We start from the raw sequence: 25,213 nt of genomic DNA, 5'->3' as shown, positions 1-25,213 counted from the left end.
AAATCAACTAACATAACTTGAGTCCATAGATTTAAATGGGTCTATGCCGAGTATGCCTTAAATGGATACACCCCCGTAGCTTCTACCACTAAAAAGTGGCTACATAAAACAATATCAATTGCTGAAATGGTGGAACATGCTCAAACTGTTCATATATGAGGGGGGGAAAGAAATATATAAATATTTGAACTACATTTTTTACCATTTATTAATTTTTGGGGAAATCAAAACAACCTAGATTTGTCTCACCATGTCCTAATGTATCTTGTGCCAGTACTATTTACTCTGTCAGAAAATTATAGAACCTGGATATACAAGACTTATAGTCATTCCTGCCTTTAGACATGTATATTACTTCAGCTGTGAAGCACATAGATAATATTTATCTTCTCGGAACAGTGTATATACCTCAATTGGGACAAATGTGATTGCAAAAGACACTGATCCCCCCCCCAAAAAACCCACAGCTATACAGAGAATGCACTTGCAAATATTGTGTCTTATGAAGCAGTTATCTGCTTTATACTAAGTGGAAAATAATCTCTGTCCTCATTTGGAAAACCTAAGCAGCTGACGAAATAAAACTGCCAAAAATTGGGTGAAACTTTGCTGTAGATGTATTTAAGCATTTCTTTCATGCTCCTTTTTTTGCTGACAGCCATAAAACAGTATTGTGAATGATACAGAGGAAAATTATTCAGCTAGACAACATTATAAAATCAGGCAATACCCAAGAAACACAGAGCAGTTGACAGTTCACCCAAACAGTGATAATGCATAAAATACAATTAAGAATGGCAACATTAAAGTTACCAGTTTGCAAACCTAAAATAACATCTCACCTGGTGGCTGGGGATAACAACCGTGTCATCAATCATGGCGCTGTCTCTCAAGTAGGAGGCGTGGCTCAGAGTATGGGACCTGTCTGAACTGAAGGATCGTAGGCTGGTAGGTTGGCAACATTATCAGCAGTTGAGATGGTGTTGTGAAGATGGGATTGTGGGCAGAGCAAAGGAGTGAAGAAAGCATGCTATTAGCAAATAGAGTGCAACTTCCAGGGGGATGATTTAAGCACTCCAATAAAACCCTCCACTCTTCCCCCCTCCCAACTTTCTTTCTCTTTTCTCAAAACCATTGGAATCCAACAGAATCCCATTCTGTTCAATCTACAGTATGGAAATAGCTTGAAGTACTGACCCTGTGGCTTAATGGTTCCCCTTATACTTAAAAGTTACAAGCAACCCATTCCATCGTTCTTTGTCCTGTTGAAATATATATATCACTCATAATTTTAAGGGAATTCTTCAGGAAGGAAAAAAATATATGAAGTAAGTTCCTCTGACAAGCAACGGTGTGTACTTAGTCCCCTGGAAGGTACACAGAAGGTAGCCAGCCATATGCTCTTTTCATAGTGCACAATTCTGCCTTTATATACCAGCAGAATTTATAAACAAGCAAAAACAAAACAAAACACTGTCACCTTTACGTCACCTTTATATGCACAACATATAAAATCATTTGCAGTAGCAATGATAGATGCAAAGCAAAATAAGCTACTTTCGTACACCAACTAATGGCTTAATTGAACTAACTGCTATCACCTCAAATATCAAAATGCAAACATACAAAGCTACATGGAGTTTCGGCTATAATTATGTACCTCAAATATTGATTAAGAAGCTTAAATCACTGAAACTATTACCAAGCTATAGTTCATATATTTGTGCTTTGTGTGCAGTACTTAATATGTTTCCAGTTGCCTAGTAACATAATAATGTTAGGAATGAATTAAGATTGAAGAAACAGTTGAGTAGCAACATTTATTTACACAGCACATTTTACTACCTCGGTGTTAACTATTTATGAATATTAAACTTGTAAATAATGGAAAAAAATATTTCCCATCATTAGTACATAAGTATATGTAGCTTACTATATATATTGGATATGTTCTTAATAGTTCTTATATTGTGATCTGCGGTTGCAATTCTGCATGCAATGACATGTACAGAAATCCTGTCAGTTTTGATTGGATTAAACTGAACTGAACTGATTTCAGCCGATTGATTGATTTCAAGCAATGGCTTTCCAGGGACCCTAGCTTTCCTCCCATGAGCAGAACAGAGTTCACAGAAGAGGGTTTTAGTGCTTGGGGAATTTTGGGGAATGGCATAGGCTACAGTGCAAAGGGCTGCTGATGGAGAAAACAGTTGGTCCCTCCCTCCCATAAATGGAGAGAGAAGCAACTTAGGACCCAAGTCAATGTCATCAGGACATTTCAGCCCTAAAATTGTATAATTATCTTCTAGCCACATTTTAACTGCTGAGGTATGATATGCAATGCAATCCTAAACATGTTTACAACACATGTGCCTCTGTGCTAAAAGGGAGTCAGTCCCCAAATTTGCAAAGGCTGGTAATAGCAACCTTGCATTTTTAAATAAACCTTGGAAGTGACAATAGCATAATAACTGTTACACGTGTATCATTTTTAACCGAAGGAAGTTGAGCTAAGTCAACTTGTGGGGTGAGTGTTATATTAAAAAACAAATAGAATTGTTCCTTTAAAAATCAATGTAAGTGTTAAATATGTGGATAATATCGTGTCTGCTTTGGCCACGAAAACTTGCTTGGCCTTCATTCAATTTTATCCTTTCTTTAAAAAAAAACAAAAAACTTCAGTAGCGAAACCCCATTCTTTATAAATTATTGAAGCATCTGGAGCACCACCATGCAAGGTTGGCAAAGGACCCAAAATGATGCTTTGTTAATTGAACGTTACAATAGTTAATATCATCCAATCAATTGGACATATGTAAGGCTGAAATTACTACAGGCCTTTAAAGATGTTACTTGGTTTTTCTCTGGTGGTTGCAAACCACAACAACTGCAATTCATTCAAGTTCCTATCTGGATCCTGGGACTTGGTTATGCATATACCCCATTCGTGCAAAATATGGACTTTAGCCATTGATGGCTATACAAAGTTAACAAAAATTAGTGATAAATCAGGGGTCAAAATACCCCATTAACATTTTCAGACAGATATCAACATACTGTTGTCTTTAGCTACCTATGAAAAGCAAAATGTAATTTATTTCAGATATGCTATTGAGGTATCTTAAGTAAAGCTGACCTGACAAAAAGAAACTCAAGGCTGTTGATCGTAAACAGATGCTATCCATTAATTTCACGCTATCCTCAGCCACACCAATTATTTATCAAGGCTTTTCTTCTCCTGACACCTTTTGTACTTTCTAACATTGAGTTAGTGACTCATAGAATCGCACATAAAAGGACCCAGGAGCAGTGAGACTAGGACCTCCAGGGCATTTACTCATACTTGTCAGAGACTGGTTTTCTTCTTGTAAGTCTTACTGAGCAAAGTCAGGTACAAACAGTTCTTTCTATCTATTGTAACAGCTATAGATAATTGAAAATGGGCAGCATGTTAACTTTGTTATCTTTCTGAAATCAGTATGTGTCTTGATTGTTTTTTAAGCCTGCCTTCAACTGGCAGCATTGCACATGCCGCAAAATAATGAGTTAAGATTTTGGTTGAGATCATCGTTAATTGCAACCACAATGGTATTTTAGTTGTTCCTTCAAAACTGACCAACTGTAATAAACAAAACCTTCAAAATCCTCCAGCACATCTACAGCATGGATGCAGGTATTTAATGACAGATGCCACAAGGGAGCACTGAAGAGAACGTCATTTTCATGCTGTATAATACCTACCTGGGCATAGTGCTAATGAAAGCATACAAAGAGGGGAGAGAGAAATAATAAACATGGAACATGATTGTGAAAGAAAAACCATGATTGTGAAAGAAAAACCAGAGGATCTAAAGCTGAGCTTCTTAAAGTAAGTCAGTTCCATATGCCTGGGCTGGCTAATAGAAGGAAGAAGGTACGTTTCCCATAGCACAAAGCAATGGCACAACCATTGCATTGAGTAGGCTTTCTTTACTGCAATGAAGATCCATATATTTAAGCTAATAACATCATATGTTTAGTGTTTTTAATATTCAGATGGAACATCTCTGTACCTTTCGTTTTCATGTGAGCTGTGATTAGGGTATTTGGCTGAAATCTGAGGGGGGAGCTTTATGTACACATTTCGAGCCAGTTCTCCCTCAGTAAATATTCTTCCTCAGTAAATATTCTTCTGTGAATCTACAAGGTAGGCATTCTCTATGCCCACCAAGTCTCTGGACTTTGAAAGTGTCCTAAAATTCATCCACATACTGTACTGGGAGTATATTCAGCAAAAACACTATAGATGTGTTAGAAAAATATAATATTCTTGCTGTAGTAGTACCTGTCAGATCGGCCTCCTTCCAGGCTGTACCTCAGGTAGTTCATACCATCTAAGAACTGGCTGCTGGGTAAGGAATCATCGCCTAATTCTTTCAGATCTTCCGGTCTAAGATATTCTCCCCCATCTCCTGTCATAGTGTCGTCACCTTAAGCCAAAACACATACAAATTCACAAGATCAATAAACTAATGAAGCCCTACAGCACTGGAAAAGTATGGTCACATATTAGGTGGATCACCTCAAACACAAACAAACAAAACAGGGAACATTATCCTCATTCTTGAACCACAGCAAGCACAAGCTGTTAATGCACACTAAGAAAACACTGGCAGATTAAGTGGGATGATATCAGTGTAAGTTTTTTAAAAAAAACATCAACAGCACCTCACATTGAATCAGTCTTTTGTCCTTTGCCATTATACATACTGTTGGCTGAACTAATTTTACTTTTGTTCCTTTTTTCCACTTAGTTTCTTGGACACAGCTGGCCTCTGACAGAAACTGCTTCCACATGAGACATTAAAATTTGACTTTGAGCCCCTATTGCACTATTATGTGCCATATGAGAATGTCATTAATGTGGGACAGAATGTAGAAAAGAAACAGAAATATATATTCTAGCCAGCAGAGAGTTTATATTGGCACTATACTCTGATTTTCAAAAAAGCTCAATTAAGTATTAGATGTGAACAGAGAAAGCTGCCTAATGTTTGGATCAGGCTATTTGCCCATTTAGTTCAGTATTGTCTACTCATACTGGCAGCAGAGGTCTTTCCCATCAGCTCCTACCTGATCCTTTTAAATGGAGGTGACAATGACTGCACCTGGGACCTTCTGCATGCAAAGCAAGGAAGAAACAGCATATATAAAATCTGGTGGGGAATATATGTATACATAAAGGGGGGGAGAGCTTGTGCAAATGGAAGAGTTTCTCTGGACCTGTGGTGGGGAGTATTTTTCTTTTGCAGTGATCTTCCACTAAGACAGAAACAGGCCTTATATGAACTGTGAAAATGTTTGGATCCAAGCAAGCATAAGTTCTGGATCTTAATTCAAACTTTGTAAGGCACAAAGGCAAAACTGACTTTCAGATTACTTTCAAAATAATAATAAAAAGTGTTACATTAAACATTCCAACCATAACAGAAAATGGTTCACATTCATTATGAGGCAATGATGCATTGGATCCAGACTTAGTCATGCGTAGAGCAGACCCAGTGAAATTTGTCTTAAGTTTGTCTATTCGAAACATGAATGAATCCGAGTCAAACCCTATGACTACACCTTGAAGCAGCAGCATCTAATAATGACTGCTGACCTAACAGTCTTGCACCGCACCAATGAACCAGATACTCTCTCTATAGTAAACACAGTTACCATGAGAAGAGTGAAGACGTATCTGTTCTGATGATGCTCACATGGAAAAGCAGATCAGGAACTGGGGGATGTATTCCTCTTTTAAAGGAATCCATACTCTTGTATCCTCCTCTCTCCAGGTACTTTTCACTTAAACTTAAATCATGTCAGGGATTTATAACAGGGAAGGGGATCCTGTGACCTTCTGGACATTCTTGGTCCCCTGGAGGGTCACAGGTTTGCCATCCCTGGTTTGGCGTGTTATTCTTTGTGCAAATCTTTGTAACCATAGCTATTTCAGGGTATTATATTGCTGCTTTGACCAACCATGCTGTCTAGACCCAAATAATTGTCAGTTAAGTGATTACAGATGGGTGTCACATTATGTCAGCCACACACAGCTCCCAGAGGCTCTAATGGAACTGTCGGCAACTGAGCCGCTAAAATGGAAATACTGAACATCTGTCCCTGCTGAGTCGTGAGAGCAACAGCATACAAAAACCGTATTCTTGCAATCGTCTGATGGAGGGAGGAATACAGGAAGAACACCCCCCTCCTGAAATAAAGGCAAACACTGGGGAATTTTGCAGGTGGTATCTCTGGAATCTTTAGAAACCCGTTTCAGTGGCAATGGCAGGTAAAGCATCCACTACATCAAAGAAGCCTTTCTGCAGGAGATACATATTCATCATGTTTCACTATATTCATCGCTTTTTTGAACAACCTGGTAGGTGGCCATATGCCAATATAGAGACTACCTAGTTAAACCCTGCAAAAATCCTTAACTTTCCTCTAAGAAGAATTTTCAAGGCCTTGAACAAATATATTGGGTTATTGAAATACATTTCGGGGTGGGGTAGAGCATTCTTTCTTAACATGAATCTGAAACTTTTAGTATTCTATCAAAACTGCATTCTACACAGCATAACACGATTTCAAATAAGAACTTGACATTTTCTTCTAAAGAGGAAGGCATCTTGAGGAACGTCACACAGTGAAGAAAAATCACCATCATTGTTTCTTAATATTTATCAGTGGTCTCCCTGTTAATGAATCCTAATGCCCTAGGAGGGTACAATACTTATTTAACTTACAATAATACAACCATACAAAACTAGCAACTAAATAGTAAGATCAAAGATCGTTCCAATATACTTTATTTAAATCTGAATTTGTAGAACATGAACTATGTCTTAAATATTCTTAAAAGGCAGAACTAACCATCCAGAGAGCCAGCTACAAAATTAAGACTCCGTTTTAGGAGCCAGGGTGGGCAAAACTGAAATCATGCAGAGACCCACACACAAATTCACTGGCATAGATCAGAGTTAGGCATTCCATAAACACGTGTCTCAGTTTCAGAAAAGAGGTGGGACAGTAAACAATTAAACAATAAAATAAAAACAGTTTTGTGCCTCACTCTAAGAACTCTTAACACTGTACCTGCATCACTAAAGGCATCCTCATCAGTGAAATGATCATAGTCAGAGTGTTTAAAAGCTGCATAACACATAAGTTACATTTCAGGAACAGGGTCAAATGGGAGCAACTAATGGCGTATGGTAGACTGGGAAGAAATGTCATTACCTTGCAATCAAGAGAAAATCAAAATTATTTAAAATAAATATGGAGGGAGTGAGGGAGCGGTATATATACTGAACAACAGGAGGAGGATTAAAGAAAATCAAAGTGATTCTTCACATGGTAGATCAGTCTAGAGGCCAACACTGGATGAATCACTGGAGATTCATGATTTGATCCTCCTACCTTCAAATTTCTCTTTAAAAGCAGCCATTTGATGAGTAGCCCTTTCACCTCTGGCATTTTCCAAATACAAATAATGTATTCTGCTCACCCAGCTATTTGCTCCAATGGAGAAAATATACAGGTACATGTATGCTTATCCTAACAGGGCAAACAGCAGCTGCAAGATGGTAGGGAAGGCTAAACTGAGACCTCCCAAGAAATGAGATGATAAGAAGCTGCCAGACCATTGTTCCATCTAACTCAGTATGATCGACATCGACTGGCCAAGACTCCTCAATGTTTTCCACAGGACTGTTTCCTAATTCTATCTGAAGATGCCAAGGACTGAACCTGGAACCTTTTGCAATCAAACCACATACATTATCACTTAGCTACGGCCCACCTTCATCTAATCACAAATCTTTAATGTCTCTTATATTTGATGCTAACTTATCTTTTAAATAAATAAATAAATAAATAAATAAGCAAGCAAGCATTTGTACATTTGTTTTTTAGCTTATGGGTTTTTTCCCCCAAACTTTTGAATTAGCCACTTTAAGTAATGTTCAGTATATATTATAACCAGTCTGGCTCATGTGGTTTGTGTTCAGCTTACCTTCCTCATCAGACACATCCAAGACTTCAGTCATAGTTTCAGGTACATTGAGCTTGTGTTTCTCAGTTACAGTCTGGATAAGAGAGAGAGAAAGAGACATCAATAAACAGGTTAAATAGTGGAAAACAACAACAACAACAAAACACCAAACTGCTAAATATAAAAAAGAAAAAGAAAATACTCAGGCTTATACAAATTTATCATAGTATTTTCAGTTAAATCACATTTCAGTCTCACTCTGACATTTGAATCACGTTCTGCAGTTCTCATGGTTTTTCCCTCTCCACAAAAGATGTCATTTCCTTTTATTGCTACAGAAAACTTGGTCATGTGCTGTAATGAGCAGCAGTTTCCTCTAGCAACTGGTTTTGCATTTTAAAATGCTTTTAGCAGATTTGTTAATTGATATACATGCAAAACATATTCAACCCTTTTGAGGCAGGATGAGTTCTAAAAACACATTAGGTAACGTCTACAGAGAGAAGTTAAAGGATGCATATGGAACTTGTTAAAGCTGTAAAAACCCTTAGAAATGAAGCTTTGAACGATGCAAAATATTCAAATTGAAAAAAGATGCGAACTCTGAGCAACATGTCTGATGAACCTGCACCTAAAATAGTAACTTTATTACTTTCTCATGTTTTACCAGTATATTTCTATTAGCATTTTATTCATGTATTTGTTTCTTAAAGCTTGTAAAATTACAGTTTGTAAAAACAATTCAGAATCATTCTGTTATGAAATTTAAGCATACACATTCATATTTAATTCTTGCTAAGAAAACCAGCCACAGTAGCTTATGGAAAGACAAAATAAGTTGAGTTGAACGTTGAGACATTACCAGAAGAAAGTATTAGAGGGAAGCATATGAGGGTTGTATTTGGCCAAGTCATACCCATGGCAGACCCATCAAAATCTGTTGAATTGAATAACTTAATCCAGCAATTTTCATGGGTCTATTCTGAGCATAATTTAGTTGAATATAAGATATAAAAATGAATAGGTTTTCTACAAAAATCTCATAAAAGTGTAGTTCATCATTTAAAACTGAAACCAGGATTTAAAAGGTGAAAAAGTAATATGACTGTGCGAAATCTTAAGTGATAGACTAGACAACAACTGACATAGACAGCACCAGAGGAGGGCAGTGGAGCAATGTCCCTCCTAGGTAAGCAGTGCGCGCACACACACACACACATTGCTCTATGGAAATTATTATTGTTGTTGTTGTTGTTAGACTCATACCCATCAAATTAAAATAAATCCATTTAAAATGAGCATATTTATTTTAAAGGTAACAAAAATAATAATCTTTAACATCCAAATATCCTGTCCACTGCCCAATGTGCTCAAAACAGAGCATATTGTTGGTTTTCTGTATTTCTTTAAATATAAATGTTCTATAAATATCAGTGTTCTCATCACAGCCAAACATGAATCATGTTGAATCATAATGGCATCCAATATAAGGACAAGTTCTAGTTTGGAAAATCATTTGGCTGTGAATAACAGGCCTCAGTTTACTCTCTTGTAGTGAAGACACGAGGAGTGGAAGCACAAACTGATACCCAGTGTTAATGTTTTTAAATATTAACTGATTTAAGAGACTAGTGATTCTTCTTCTTTTTCATTTGCATGCATTACTGATTCAATTTATTGTGCTTTATTGTACTTTATTTATTGTAATTTATTGATTCAGCTGAATCTCAAAGCAGCTTAAAAAACAGTAACAACGGCAGAATAAACGTAACAGAACATCAGTGCAAAATATCACAATTACAATACCTGGGCCAAATAGAAGTTGGCCTTACCAAATCATATACGATCTTTAACAAATCAACAATTATAAGTACTTATAAACTATGCAACAATACTAATGAAACAGCAGCATTAAAAAACCATTATTACAGGGTGTGATCACCCTGACACACAAACTGCTTCAGTAACCATTACCCCTACCCAATGTATTAGATGCAGAGAGCCCAGCATCTTGAGAGGAACTTGATGAAATAAGAATACCTAGATGCACTTCCATACTATAACAAACAGTTTCGCCAAATCACATAATGTTGTGCTCGTGGGCAACATCCCTACTCCGGTAACTCAAACCTACAAACTCATAAAGAGACTGGTGCTTCAGAGGGGCTCACAAAACCAAAGCCTGGATCCCCAAAGGAAGTAATGACATCACAAAAAAACTTGACAGGTGAGGAGGAAACAGACATAAAGAGACTGGGGGGAAATACCCCCGTCCTTGGGACTGCATGCTATCACCAAGAAGTACCACCTAAGAACATAGGACCAGCCTTCTGGATCAGGTCCATGGCCCATCTATTCCAGCATCCGGTTTTCAGAGTGGCCAACCGGAGATGCCTGTGAGAAACTGGCAACCAAGATCTGAGCATGAGGGCCCTGTCCCTTTCTGTGACTTCCAGCAACTAGTATTCAGAAGCATAATCCCTCCAACACCAGAGGCAGAGTAGAGCCACCATGGCTAGTAGCGACCCCCCCGCAAAAAAACATACCCCAGTAGCAATCCAAACAATGAAAGGGAACAATATCCTTTTACAGAACTAGGGGCCAGGTGAGCAGCAATCGGCAGCAGGCACAGCCCATCATTCTTCCCAACGGTTCTGCTCAACAATGCTTAAAAGTCACATGGCTTTTCTTTTGTAAAACCAGAAAGTTTTTTCTTCATTAGAAAGGTCAGACAACAGCGGGAAATCAAAGCCTGCCGAGATAGATTAAATGCACACTGCAGGGCATATGTTTCCAACATCTCTCTTTTCAGCAGCAAAGAAATGAGTTAGCAACTACATTCAAAGAAGGAAAGCCTGCTGATGGAATGATACTGCCTAAAAGGAGAAAGAAAGTAAAATGCTTACTTGCAAAGTGAAATGTGGTATAGTGGGAAGCAGCATGTTTGAGTTTTCAGGGGTTTTCTGAGTAAAAGCAAAGATGAAGTGGAGCTTCTGTTGTCAACTGGAAAAGGGCCTGGGTAATAATATGAATACTCAGGCTCAGACAATATCTGAGCTCTTCTCTTAACATTGCTGATTGAATGCAGAGGAAGATTATCTGGAACTGTCAGAAGCCGTGTGGGCTGTCCTACTAACTACATGATGGAGTTCCACTTGGAGGTGTATTTGGGGGTTTTAGGTCAGGATGAAATTTTTTAAGCTTTCCTCCTCAAAACAGTGGGGATAACAAATTTGTTCATGGTGGTATATATTTACCATGTAAACTTTACCATCACAGGGGTTTGTAGCTGCTTCATAAAGATAGCAGCCTATCCAGTTATCTCCACCACATATTTCTTCTACTGCCACTGCTGGTTTGAGATTCATTTTTCATTAGATTTCCCTCCTAACTTCAGAACTAGCCTCTCCTAGAGGGTGTTACCATATTTATTTTCTTAAAATAGGCTCTCTAATAGTACAGTCAATAGCAATTTGCCCAGTGGGGTGGAAGGGCAACCATAGCATCCTGGCAGGTGTGTTGTTGCTGTTTACAGGGAAGGAGAGAGGCAGGGGTGAGGAGATTGGCACAGAACAGTACTCTGCAATACTACTACCAGCAGCTGCAGTTATCACAGCAATCATTAATGTATTTTTTGTGAGTATGAAATGACTGAGTCTTATGAACAGATATAGAGAGTCATTCTTCTTTTGCAGATTGTTTGGGTTTTTTCCGTGCCCAGTTCAAGTCTTTCTACTGCCTACATCTCATTAATAACTCATAGCTCACTCTATTTATAATTCCCAACAAACCATTTTGATTCTATCTTTCTCAGAACATAACATCTGAGACTTACTGTAATCCTGCATTGCAAAAACAAAATTGCTTTCACTGACACATCTGGACATTGTTCAAGGTCCAGAACCAATCCTCAGTTTAATGGGAATTGCCGAAATTTATGTACTACTCTGATGTTTAAGTTCTTGAGTTCCTTGCAAGGGATTGGGGTTAGAATGTCGGAATAGGATCTGAGAGACAAGGGTTCAAATCCCCACTCCACTATGAAGCTCACTGGGTGACCTTGGGTCAGTCACTGCCTCTCAGCCTAACCTACCTCGGAGGGGAAAGGATTAAATGAGGAGGGGAGAACCATGTATGCCACCTTGAGCTTCTTAGAGAAAAAAATGTGAAGTATAAAAGCAAATAAATAAAATGTCTAATGCATACATGCAAAAACAATATGACTGACTAAAGATTCTAGGTTGACATTACACAAATGCACAAAAGGTGTAAGGTCCCCACATGCTCTGGAAATGGACATCGGATCAATGTAAAAAAAGTTAAATGAACTATTCATCAGTATATCAAAGTACAAAATAAAAAAATGATCTACAAAGGTTCTAAATAAATATATAACAATAGATTCACACTATGCATACTGTAATCAGTAAGTTAGGAGACATGTCCTTCTATGAATAGCACAAGGAATGTTGCTTAGGGAACAGCCCTCTAGTTGTCAGTAGGGTGCATGCACTCTCAAAAAGCCTGGCTTTGAACATGCCTCATGTAATTTCCCTTGCAGCTACTACACTTCTTGTGCCATTTATACACTAGGGGTCCTTTGGAAAACGATACATAGCCAAATCTCAGGTTTACTGATTTTCTGCTTGGTCTCTATAACACACTAGAAAGATATCTCATGCTCTTTTAGATAAGCAAACCACAGACAAGCAGAGACAAAAGGTGCAGAAAAAGTCTAACTGTAGATACTTCAGCACTAAATTAGGATACCTTCAGCTCTCAGTTAGCAAGGGATGCATACGTACTTCATGGGCTAGGCATGCCAGTTCTAAGCAGGCCAAAGGTGGAAGTGCAATTCAATGTGTAGGCCTTCCGAGACTCAGGATTCCAGTACCTGAAGGAGCACCTGGAATTGTCCCGCCTCTTAAGATCTGAATGAGATGCTCTTTCTGATTTCTCTCATCCAAGGCTGGTAGCATGAGAACAGACCCTCTCTGTGGCCATTTGGCTGGTGCCTATGCTGTTATCCTGCTGTAGTCGCCAAACAACTCTGCCGTGTGGAGATTTTATGGACCTGTCTGTAGTTTTTGTGTGGTTTATGCATTTTAATTGGTTCTATCTGTTCCTTGTGCATTATTATGATATATATTGTTACCTGCCCAGAGGTCAAGGGTGAGGGAGGACAGGAAAAATCTCCTAAATAAATGAAGTATCTTCTAATGGCATTATAGCTAATTTGAATTCAACCAAGACCCATTAAGCCTGACGTGAGAGTGAATTTTCCTGTTCAAAGTTAAAGCAGATGAATATGACTCACAGTTTTACATCATGGTAATTTGGGGTATGTTCAACCCAGTTAAGCAAGACAATTTTAAATATTTTAGTCTCACGAACTTCACCAAATAGCAGCAGGGTTTAAACTCAAGGATTCTGCTGCAAGTAACTTGTGGACAAAAATGATAAAGTAGCACAAAGTTTAGCAACAAGCAAACAGAGTGGTGAGCAGCAGGCACCTGTACTCATTTACAGTGTTCAAGTCTCATTCTGTAGCTTCAGAAAGGGCAGAAAATAAAAGATAGCCAAGAACATGGAACACAAAATGAGGACTTGGCATGGCATCCAATTTGATCTTTTGGAGATGCAAGGCGTCCAAGCTACACAAGATCTTAATATATTTTATGGGATGTATAAATAAATCTACATTTCCACAGCTAGATGTCCATGGGTACTGTCTACAAAAACTGAAAAATGATTGCCACATTTAAATTATACTTCTAAAACGATAAAATAAGAAAGGAAAAACAGAATCAAAACTAACTAAGAACAGAAATGCCCCTCTGAATAAAGAATGGAAGATAAGGCTGGTGATACTCACAGTTGTGGTGGTAATCACTTCCTCGGTTACAACCTTTAATGTATCAACCACTGAGATATATCCCAGACGCTTAGCAATTGCTAAAGCAGTGTTGCCATTCTGAAAGAAGAAAAGAGGGAGAGAAGGAGAAGGAGAGGGAGGATTATGATGTGAACCAATGAGATCACACCCTGCACTGAATGAGCCAGCATTTCCATCCAAAACAAGGCATTCGCTTAGGAAAATCAGTGTGCTTTACTGTTAAATCTGAATCTCTCTTTGCAACTTTGCTCAGACTACAGCCCCAATTGCCATGGTAACAAAACACACAGAACATCTGCCTGTTACACTTAATAAAAATCTACTGCTTTTAATGGTTAACCCACAACTTTCTATATTACACTTTATAAAATCTGGCTTTGCTGAAACTCCTGATTAATTTTACCAAACATGTTTTTAATTGAGAATAACTTGATTAATAAATAGCTTAAGAGGCTCCACTTGAAAAATAGAAAGATGAGATGATTCATGCAAATGGTGAAACAGGGGGAAAAACCTAGGCAAAGCAAAACAAATCAGAGACTGTGTTTAAAATTCAATATACAAATGCCACTGCCAGCAGGATGCCCTCCAGATGTTGTTGAACTACAGCTCCCTTAATCCCTGGTGGGAGTTGTAGTCCAACAGCATATGACGGAAACCACATTGGCTATCCCTAGACTGGGGGCGGGATAGAATATTCAGCAATTATATGCCTCAATTTCTATTTGGGTGAACAAAATATATTTAATCCAAAAGTAGCACCACTAATTTGTGTTATGTTTGGGGCTGTACCAAATGTCCTTCAATTTCAGTTTTCAGGGGTTAAGTAGTATTTTCAGGGAGAATGAGAAGTATTTCCTAGGAAAATCTAAACTGTGCAAACACTTGCCATCGGAGAATACTTACACACACACACACCCAGTGCAGTTTCAGCACCAAATTTTGATTTCTCATATGTTGATTTTTGGCTGGAGATGCTTCTAGACTGCTGCTGTTTTCAGCTAAAATTTAATCATACACCAACAAATTCGGGCTGTGCCATTATTGTTGACTGACAAGTCTTGCACATCAAATCTCTGGGGGTTTGTGGAACTGCTGCGCCAGGCCACAACTGCCGCCCACCTTCTGATCAGATAAGTGGTCATTCTTAACCTGAGAAGCCACGGTTTCCAATAGCAACCACCTTCTGAAGTTGCACACCTTCCTATAGGAGCACCAGTTCCTGGGGGCTGACCCCTTTTGCCCCCTCAAATATTTTTGGGTGGGAGCTTTCCCCCCCCCCCATGTCCAAAAAGCACAAAGGTGAAGCGTGGAGCCAAGCACAGCATGGCACAGCTCCAATGGCCAGCTCCTTCTCTTTCGCCTCCTGCTGCGGAGGTGAAAGCGAGTCAAAGCAGCTTCCCACTTGTGGTGGCACCAGAGAGGAGCCACTGACCATTGAAGCTGTGCAGACGCTGTGTTTGATTCTGCCCCAGCTCCTCCTGACGTCCTGATGTCAGGTGCATGGCACTGCGCACACCCGCATCACCCTTGCAAGCTGGCGCCTCTGCCTCCCTTCATGTTCCTCTGAAACTCTTTGAAGGAACAGATTTCAGAACTGATCTCAACAATCAGGCCCCATCCGCTTTTGAATGGAATACAGCCTTCAGATTGTCTTGACATTATACTTTCACTGACTCTAACCTTTAGTCACACACTGGGAGAACGTGGCTATCAATGAAATTATACCACACTCTATTCTTTGAGGAAACAGATACACACTATTGTGTCACAGCCAATCAGGAAACAATCTAAGATAACAAATTAGGTGCTACTCTTTCCCTATGCTGGATGGTATGGTGGGTGCTTTAATATCATTAGCCTAAAACACAGAACCAGAAAGAGAAAACTACACCATGAAATGAAGGAAACAGTGTGGCAATACCATGCTTACCGCAGTGATTGCATTTGGTTTGGCCCCATGTTGGAGAAGAACATTGATGATGTGTGTGTGACCTTGTTGAGCAGCTTGATGCAGAGGAGTGTACCCATTCTGTAGTTAGTGGTAGTTCACACATTTAGGGGAGGGAAAAACAGCAACATCAATATATATATATTTGCATATTCCCTAGATTATTTTAATGAAGGTATAACTCATAATTGCTGGCAACCTTGCAATCATATCTGTTTGGATATTGCAATTTTCATTATTAATACATTTTATAGAAAATTATTCTTTCACCATTAATAACTGAAGGCAAGTAATAGATCTATATTAAGGTTTAGAAAAAGGGAGGTGGGGAGAAATTAATCAATGGGCCAAAGCTTATAGGACAAAGCAGTCATTAAGTAAAGACTAGTGATGCCATGGAAGTTTGTGAAGTTTTTATATTCTTTAAAACTGTTCACAACTTCCCCTCCATGCTTTTCTATGGGCTAGTCACTGGAAGAGAAGTATGAGCAATACATCACACAAACCCTTGTTGATCATCCAATTGATTTATTTTTCTTGGAGATTTCAGAGTGTAATATAGCAGATCCATGAAGAAAAAGCTAACACAGGCTTCAAAGCAAACTAACTTTTGGTTAGAAATTCATTTTTCCATTTGCTTTTCTTATATGCCGCCTATATTTCCTAAAGCAGGCTTGTGTTCTAAAAGCAACTTCAGCTAAATATAACACTGGGTGAGACAGAACATTTAGAGACAGAGGCAATGCCACAACATTTCCAATCCAGCCATTCTTAAGGCCACACAGTAAACTACTGAAATGGAATTTTTCAGAAAGGGGGGAACTTATTACAGTAAAGCAGCAAACTATAAAACTCTTCTTGCTAATAACACATCATGTGCCAAACTGAACTGAATGTCTTGGATGCAATTTAAAGAGAAGTATATTCAAAATTGGTGCATCTTATCTTTTATGTTTCCATATAGCAGAGGACATTTTAAAACAAAACAAAACCCCAACCCCTTTCCAGACTAACTGGCAGCCAGATGTATGGATTCACTCAGTTAAAAGAGCAGCTTCCTTTTGCTAGATTTTCAAAGTATGTATCTATCTCTTAGAAGCATGGGAACGAGGTGTTCTTTTTCCTATAGAGGGACTTCAAAACTTTCAGCTGCAGAATGCAACTTGGGGAAAAAACTGCACTTATGCTGAAAGCCAGTTGGAATGTAAAGGAAAGAATTGGGAAGGGGTAGAAACTGCAGTTAAGGTTCACTGCTTGCCCCCACATGGCTGCATTGTGGGACAAAGGCCATGCAAGTCAACTGAACTTCTTATCTTGTCCAGAGGGTTGTCAGAGAGTTCTGTCATTCTTGCATCAGCCCACTAGATTTCTTTGTTGGGTTCAGAGGAAGGGGCTTCCCTCCTCTGGTAGTCCAGAGATTTCCATGCTAGGAGCAGAGGAGGGCAGAATGTTCCATTCCTTTCCTGCCAACCTGCTCAATCAACTGCACAAAATTCCTTATCAGCTATGGCTTATATACAAGACCACTCTAAAACTTGTATTCATCATTGATGAAGGCATGCCTGAACCAAGATGTGTTTCAGAAAAATCACATCAAAGCACAAGTCTCTGGATCATTATTCTGCTTCCATTTTATAACAAAATAATCCGAAAATTGAAAATTGATCATCTGTGTCTGCTTCTCATACATGCACATGTGTCCCTAGTCCACAAACAAATTATTAATGGTTCTCAGCTTGGCTTACTGAGTACTGCATTGCAATTTTGACCAAACTGGCTACAGTCAATGAGAACCACATTCTGCTTTCAGCATACTTCCCTGGAACAGTTAAAATACGAAGTGCAAATTACCATCACATGTTTGCAAAGCAGCAAAGGGGAGGGGGAGAGGAAATTATGAACAAATGTTTACCTTTGTCTTTGCATTGACGTTAGCTCCCTGCTTCAGGAGAAAGTTGACCATCTTGATGTTCCCATAGTGACAAGCCACTATTAATGGACTGTAACCCAGCTACAAATAAAAAGCAACCCAAAAAAACCACAAAAAATAAGTAGTGAATATGATATCACACTGGAAATTTATTTCATCATCTTGGAAGTTATTGATATACCTTAGTTTGGGCATCTTTGTTTGCCCCATGTTTTATCAGAATATCTGCTACATTCACTTTATCTTCTTGAGCTGCCAAATGTAAAGATGTCAATCCACTCTGTAAATTAAATATAAACAGTCCTTTATTGTATTATAGATACAGGAGTATTTGCAACAGCTGAACCTTCTGAAACAGCATCAACAGCAACCAAACATAAAACTTATTACCACAGTCAAGCCTCAGGCATACAAAGGTATGCATGGCAGTAGCTATGTCTTCTCACCATGAACATCCCGAGGCTGTGAGCTATTGCTACCAGGGGGCCTGAATCCCATCAATGGAAGGAATCTTAATCACTTACAAGTCAGAAAGACTGCCAGCTATCATTCTGTCTATTACATCTGCCATGACTAGATTTAATTCTGGGAAGCTCACTCACAGCCAATCCCCAATTATGGCCCAAAATGAAAGAGCAGCAAGTGTAGATCTGAAGAATATGAATGCCAAAGGTAGAGTTGGATATCATGAGAGAACTGATAGCACTAAATGCTATGGCCAGGGGCCTGATACACATTGAACAGGAGAAAATCTTGAAGAACATCCTATGAGGACAATGAGCAAATGTCCATCACAATCCTTTGGGGCCTTTCTCTCAGGAATGAACAAAACCTTCCAAGAACAGATCTCCCTACACAAGTGACCAACTCCCACAGTCACGCCAACAACATTGCAGCAACAACATAATAAATGCATGAAAAACTCCTCTGTTATTCTATAGGCAGAGAACCAGGCCATGAGAACTGCCTAAATACGGGACCAAAAACCAAGCAAGTAAGTGTTTTAGAAAGCTTCTACCATCCAGATTTTATTGGGATAGAAAAATATTCCATTAACAGGAAGGCATTACCTTTGTGGCCACGTGGATATTAGCTCCTTTCTCCAAAAGTAAGTTCACCAGGTCAGCATGACCTTCCTGAGAGGCCAGGTGAAGTGGAGTCACTCCTTGTTTGGTCAAAATATTGGTCTCTGCTCCATAGTTCAACAGGGTTGTGGCTATTTGCATCTGATTCTTCTTAGCAGCAATATGTAGAGGGGTATATCCATTCTAAAAACCAGTTGCTTTGAATTAATATCTATTTATAATGTCTGCTTTCTTTCGCAATAAATATCAATGCACTATTTCTCCAGAAAATGACCATTCTTTTCTTACTTTTACTGAGTCTAAATCTTCCCCCTAAAGGAGGAATGTTCTTCAGCAAATAAGAAATCAGCCAGGGATTCTTGTGTCAGATCACAGCAGCATGGGATATTTTTGTGACACCAGTCAGTAGTGAAATCCTCAAAGGTTTGCAGATTATTCAAGAACAGGACCATGCAATGGCTTTTCTTAAATCCTGTCAGTCCCTGGAGATTTCCCCCTAAAGCTTAAAGGTCTACTTCTGTTAGACAGTATGCTATTTTAATGTAACTAATTATTTCATAGATAAAAACAGATAAGCATCACCTATACTTTCAGAACTACAAGGAAACATTCTTGAATGGAAGGGGAAATCTCACCTTGGCAGTAGCATGGGGGGAAGAACCTTTCTCCAGCAACAGTAGGGCCACCTTCTGGTTGTCGTAATGAGCAGCAACATGGAGGGGAGTGAGGCCATTCTGGAAAGGGCGGGTTTATGTTATGGCATTTAGTGATGGTTAGCTCTGCTTCAAGCTACCGTTACATTACAAAAAAAATATGTTAAATAAGAAGCGATTGACTGATAACAGCACAACATAAACATCAAACTCAGGGTGAATTATTTTCATATTAGAAAAGTTGCTTAGGAACAGAAAGGGCATTAAAGAAATCATTAGTTAAGGGGCTTTGCTTTGAAAGGGGATAGGCTATTAAGAATTAATTTATATTACCCTAGTTTATATATTTTACAACTTTAACCACACTACTATGCCCTGTGGGCTACTGAGGCTCAAATATGAATGACAGAATGGAGTAAAACAAAATAATTCAGTCTTACCAACAGAATCATTTGTCAAGTTCGGGGGGGGGGGGGGCTTGATCCATATCACTTTACTATTATCCTACCAGACTCACTACTGAGAAGTCAATGTGGAATTACATGTTTATGTAATCAGAACAAAAATTTACATTACAGAGAACACGAACTCTGCTGAAAATGGTAGGCCTATCAAGTTCTCTCCCATGTGCTGTGTGCTATCTAGTTCAACTTGCTCTGATATCATTCCTTGCCACTATTGCACATAATCAGCTGTAGCTGGCAGAGAAACATGGAGAAGTGTTACATACAGATATTGTGGAGTGTGAGTGAGAAATTTGACTTGGGACCAGCAGTGCTGGCAAGAAACCAAAACTTTTACAATAAGATTGTGCAAAGTGTTCCATATGCATAATTGGACAGTGCTAAGATGCACGCATAATATCTGCTTGAAGGTTATTACATCTCCGATAACTGCTTTCTGTATTTGGATAGATTTGACCCCTATCCAGCTACTTTCTGTTGTATTTAATTCCTGCCCTGAGTCTCTTAACCATTTCCCCATACAAGTTCCTGATTTGTTGCCTAATTCTACAATTGTGGAATAAAATTTGTCTGTCAACTGCATGTCATTAATTGACTAATATAATATTTCAGATTTGTTTTCTGCAATGCTAATGATATTTGAGTGTTTTTTAACCACACCCCTGTGCATACAAGTCAAAAATTAATTTATGACATCAGTTGCATTTTATTTATATTAATGTATAAACAAACTACTATATAAATAAAAGCTACTTCTAATAACTGCAATGGAAAATTATTAACAGCATTGACTGGAAAAAGCAAATTCAGACACTAATTCCTACCTTTCCAGATGAATCAGGAGATGCACGGCGCTGGAGCAGGAGTTTTGCCACATCAATGCTTCCATATTTAGCTGCCACATGCAGTGGTGTGAATCCTTTCTAAAAATGTACAGGAGGAAAAAACCAAAAGCATTAATATAATCTTAATTACTTGGTTTGAAGAAGAAGAAGAAGAAGAAGAAGAAGAAGAAGAAGAAGAAGAAGAAGAAGAAGAAGGGGGGGTTGGATTTGATATCCCACCTTTCACTCCCCTTCAGGAGTCTCAAAGCGGCTAACATTCTCCTTTCCCTTCCTCCCCCACAACAAACACTCTGTGAGGTGAGTGGGGCTGAGAGACTTCAGAGAAGTGTGACTGGCCCAAGGTCACCCAGCAGCTGCATGTGGAGGAGCGGAGACGCGAACCCGGTTCCCCAGATTACGAGACTACTGCTCTTAAGCACTATACCACACTGGCTTACTTAAAGAACAATCCCTACATATTCTCAATGCAATAAATCCTTAGTCCTCAAATTAAAATCAAATTTTATCATTAAAGGAACTGAAAAAATAATTAATCATAACTTCCCAAGGGTCCATAGAATATTTCCCAACTTGCTAAGTATTTCCACCCCTAAAAGGAAATATCCCATGTGGGCACTATGTCTGCTAAGTTTCAGGTGGCAAGTGAAAGTTTTATTTGAGGAGGCCTTTGCACCATCAATGTTGTTCTAATGTTCTAATCTGAAGTTTAATTTATATTTTGAAATTTGTATATTGTCTGTTTCAGTTTTTTGTAAGCTGCTTTGAGAATTATTATTTTATTATTATTATCTGAAGTTATTATAGACTCCTTCCTTCCTTCCTTTCTTCTTCAAAAAGTAAATGAACACAACTTACAAAATTAAGACATCCCACTTATCAAATACCTGTTGAAAGGCAGGGTGTGTATGATGAGTGTGTGTATACTGTATATATGCAGTATCTGACATGCAGTATCTGTGCATGCATTCAATTTTGCTATGAGATTTTCCTTCTTAGCAACTGCCTTCACAGTAGCCCCTGACTGTTTCCTAAACTCCCAGGAGTCTGAAAAAAGCAATATGTGGATTTGGTAATAGGAATTGTAGGTCAAAATACTCTATGCACTATCAGCAGGTTCCTGTACACAATTCTCATGTCAGCTTTGAAGGTGTGTGGACTATTGATAGATCTGAACTCATGTCATATCTTCAAAATGTCTTCACTTCTTTTAACTGGGGTAAAACCATTTCACCTCCAATTTCCGTACTGGGTGGCGCATCCTCTTTTGTAACAACCCATATTCTTTACTAGGGAACAATGAATGCAGCTATTTAAATAACTCATCAGGTCTAAATCAAGCAACTCTTTAAGAATTAATCATCTGAATACAAGTCACACACACATACACCCCATGTATTTTAGCTGTCTTAATAATCATCTGCCTGTGATCAAACACCTCTTGCTCTGAATCACTGTGCCAGTTTCGGGAAACCAGCACTTAGAAAGTGATATGCTAAGGTGAACAAGGTAATATGGCAATGGTAGCTCTATCAGATATCACTCAGTTTATGCACATATTAAATGTATTATAAACTTCTTTTACTTTACAGTGCTTATAAGCAGGTTTCCTCAAGCTGACGCCCTCCATACTTTTTTGGATTCCAACTCATGACCACTGAAACGTCTGGAGTCAAGACTGATTTTGGATAATTTACTTTGGTCTAACTCAGGAGTGGCACTGCAGACTCACTCTCTCAATGCCAACATCATTACTACTTACCTGAGTGGTGACTGGGCATGGCAGCAGCGAAATCAGGACCTTGCTGGCACAACAATAATGGAGGCAATGAACTGTATCCATCGGTGTGCCTGGGCATCCCTGATCTGACTACTGCCTTGCCCTGTCCAGAGAAGCGGTGACACCGGTGTCAGAAGGACACCGCTCCACTGTGCCAACCACTTCTAACTTAACTATAGCTTTACTATTATTCATATTTAAAGGTAAAGGTACCCCTGCCCGTACGGGCCAGTCTTGACAGACTCTGGGGTTGTGCGCCCATCTCACTTAAGAGGCCAGGGGCCAGCGCTGTCCGGAGACACTTCCGGGTCACATGGTCAGTGTGACATCGCTGCTCTGGCGAGCCAGAGCTGCACACGGAAACGCCGTTTACCTTCCCGCTGGTAAGCGGTCCCTATTTATCTACTTGCACCCGGAGGTGCTTTCGAACTGCTAGGTTGGCAGGCGCTGGGACCGAGCAGCGGGAGCGCACCCCGCAGCAGGGATTCGAACCGCCGACCTTTCGATCAGCAAGTCCTAGGCGCTGAGGCTTTAACCCACAGCGCCACCTGTGTCCCTATTATTCATATTTAGAGATGTACAAATCAGGCTACTTCTGGTTCATGTCACTCTTGTATTCACAAATAAGCCCTTGCTATCCTATTTCCACTTTTTCTGCATTTTTTCAGAACCTGCGTGAAAATTCACTTTATATGTACCTTTCTTCTCAATATTTGGGATGAATTAATCTATCAATCTCAGTTTTTCCCTGTTTCTGATTTTTCCATCTTCAGTTTACCACATTTCCACATCGGTTTATGTGTTTTTTTAAAGTAAATAAGATTCTCAAGAAAATTCATCTGAATTTTAATGTGAATTTCTTCCAATACACACAAAAATTTACAAAGCATATTTTCCCTAATAATAAAGCATTTTGTATGTTACTTTCACTAATATACCGTATATGCATTTTAATGTACACTTTTATTTTAGTACATGAAGTTTTGTACACATTACTGCATTGCAAAATTCGGAGAACTGGAATTTTGAAGATTGGCTGTGTTTTGGTTCTTATATTGTTTTGGAAGGTGTAAATTGGGTAGCTTTGGCCTTAAATGAAATGGAATTTAATTTCTCCCCCATCCCTACTCAAAATACACATTTCTAAATATATTCTGATACTAAGAATTTTCTGAGAGTAAGACCCATTGACCTCAATCAACCTTCCTTCTGAGTAGACACCAAGCGCTTCATCAAATCCTCATCTTTCCTCATCAGGTCTCTCTATCTGTTGTATAGGAATAGGGATGCTTGCTTAATTTGATGGTTGTGAATTCTGATATGATCTGACCTGCTCTATACCTTTCAGACGATTGGAACTTATAGAACTGTGCTGTCAGTTCCAATCTGGAAGGTGTGCATCACGTCAGTTCATATCAGAATTCACAGCAGTCAAATTAAGCAAGCACCCTTATTCTTGATCTAGAGAGAGAGACTTGATGAAAACTTAATGGAAGTTCAATACTAGCATTAGCCAGCTCACTATTAGACTGTTTGTAGCAAAACTTCAGATTTTACCTTGGTAGCCAAAGAGTGTGCTGCGCCTGCTTCCAAAAGAACTGATGCTACATCAACTTGACCTTCTCGGGCAGAGATGTGCAGCGGTGTATACCCATTAGTAGTTGCTGCATCTGGGTGTGCCATGTGTTGCAGCAGCAGCTGGACAATTTCTGTTTTACCCAAGCGAGAGGCAATATGCAATGGAGTCTGTTCCTCCTACAACTCAAAGGAGGACAGAAGTTAGAGTGGGACTGTTGTTATTAAAGACGAAGCCTCATTTCCCCCAGTTTCAAATAATTATTCTAGATGTGTTGAAAAGGTAGATACATATGGAATGTTTTCCCCACTACAAATAAATCTACAAAATTACCCAAGGGCTGGGAGTAGGGGGCAGGGGGACGACCTGTAGGTAGCACACTCAGAAACTCTTCTGCTTTTGTAATAAAGTGCAGACGTAGATATATAAAAACACCTACCCTTGCTCGGGCATCAACTAGTGCACCATTCCTCAGGAGGCAGCGCACCACTTCCACCTGTCCTGCACGAGCAGCCATATGTAATGCAGTCTCACCACGCTGGAAAAAACAAACCCCAGATTTTTTAATGTGTTAGCCACCCGAATGAAAACCTTATTAGTTTCATTCATACTGGTCAATGTTCAGTGCAATGGAAGCAAAGCCTCTACTCCTAATATCCAAAATGTCACTAATGCAAAGCTAGTCAGAACATAAGAAAACTATGCTGGATTTGGCCAATGACCCATCTAGTTCAGCATCCTGTTCTTCCATTGGTCAACCAGATGCCTGCAGAAAGTCTGCAACATGAGTGCAAGAGCTCTGTGATCTCCAGCAATTGGTATTTGGCGACAATGCCTCTGGCCATGGAGGCAGAATATGAGTGAATATTCTCCTAGTGGTGCAGCAATAAAAGTGCTAGCACATTTGCAAAGCTAAGAAAGATCCAATATGGTTTCAAATTGGATGGGGGACCATGCACTGAGATTCCTGCATTGCAGGGGGTTACACTAGATAACCCTCAGGGTCCCTTCCAACT

At 39.2% G+C, this 25,213-nt stretch overlaps 1 protein-coding gene across 30 annotated transcripts in view; it reads right to left on the bottom strand.

Moving 5' to 3' along the window:
• ANK2 (ankyrin 2) overlaps positions 1–25,213 on the bottom strand; it is a 333,722-nt gene that overhangs the window by 53,036 nt on the left and 255,473 nt on the right. For 25 of the 30 annotated variants that reach the window (XM_081924696.1, XM_081924705.1, XM_081924714.1 and 22 more), the window contains 12 exons: positions 24,637–24,735; positions 24,179–24,376; positions 20,824–20,922; positions 19,518–19,616; positions 18,868–19,065; positions 17,979–18,077; positions 17,780–17,878; positions 15,850–15,948; positions 13,896–13,994; positions 8,042–8,114; positions 4,325–4,469; positions 843–945 (listed from right to left, as the gene is read on the bottom strand). In XM_081924696.1, coding sequence (XP_081780822.1) covers positions 843–945; positions 4,325–4,469; positions 8,042–8,114; positions 13,896–13,994; positions 15,850–15,948; positions 17,780–17,878; positions 17,979–18,077; positions 18,868–19,065; positions 19,518–19,616; positions 20,824–20,922; positions 24,179–24,376; positions 24,637–24,735 — 1,410 coding nt within the window. Of the gene's footprint in view, positions 1–842; positions 946–4,324; positions 4,470–7,122; positions 7,180–8,041; positions 8,115–13,895; positions 13,995–15,849; positions 15,949–17,779; positions 17,879–17,978; positions 18,078–18,867; positions 19,066–19,517; positions 19,617–20,823; positions 20,923–24,178; positions 24,377–24,636; positions 24,736–25,213 lie in introns of all 30 variants that reach the window. The other 5 variants (XM_081924688.1, XM_081924713.1, XM_081924716.1 and 2 more) reach the window with 1 other exon arrangement.

Source organism: Podarcis melisellensis (assembly GCF_964234715.1).
Source record: "Podarcis melisellensis genome assembly, chromosome: 9".
Classification (NCBI taxonomy): Eukaryota; Metazoa; Chordata; class Lepidosauria; order Squamata; family Lacertidae; genus Podarcis; species Podarcis melisellensis.
The sequence above is the reverse complement of the archived record's forward strand: the minus strand, read 5'-3'. Positions and strand labels throughout refer to the sequence as shown.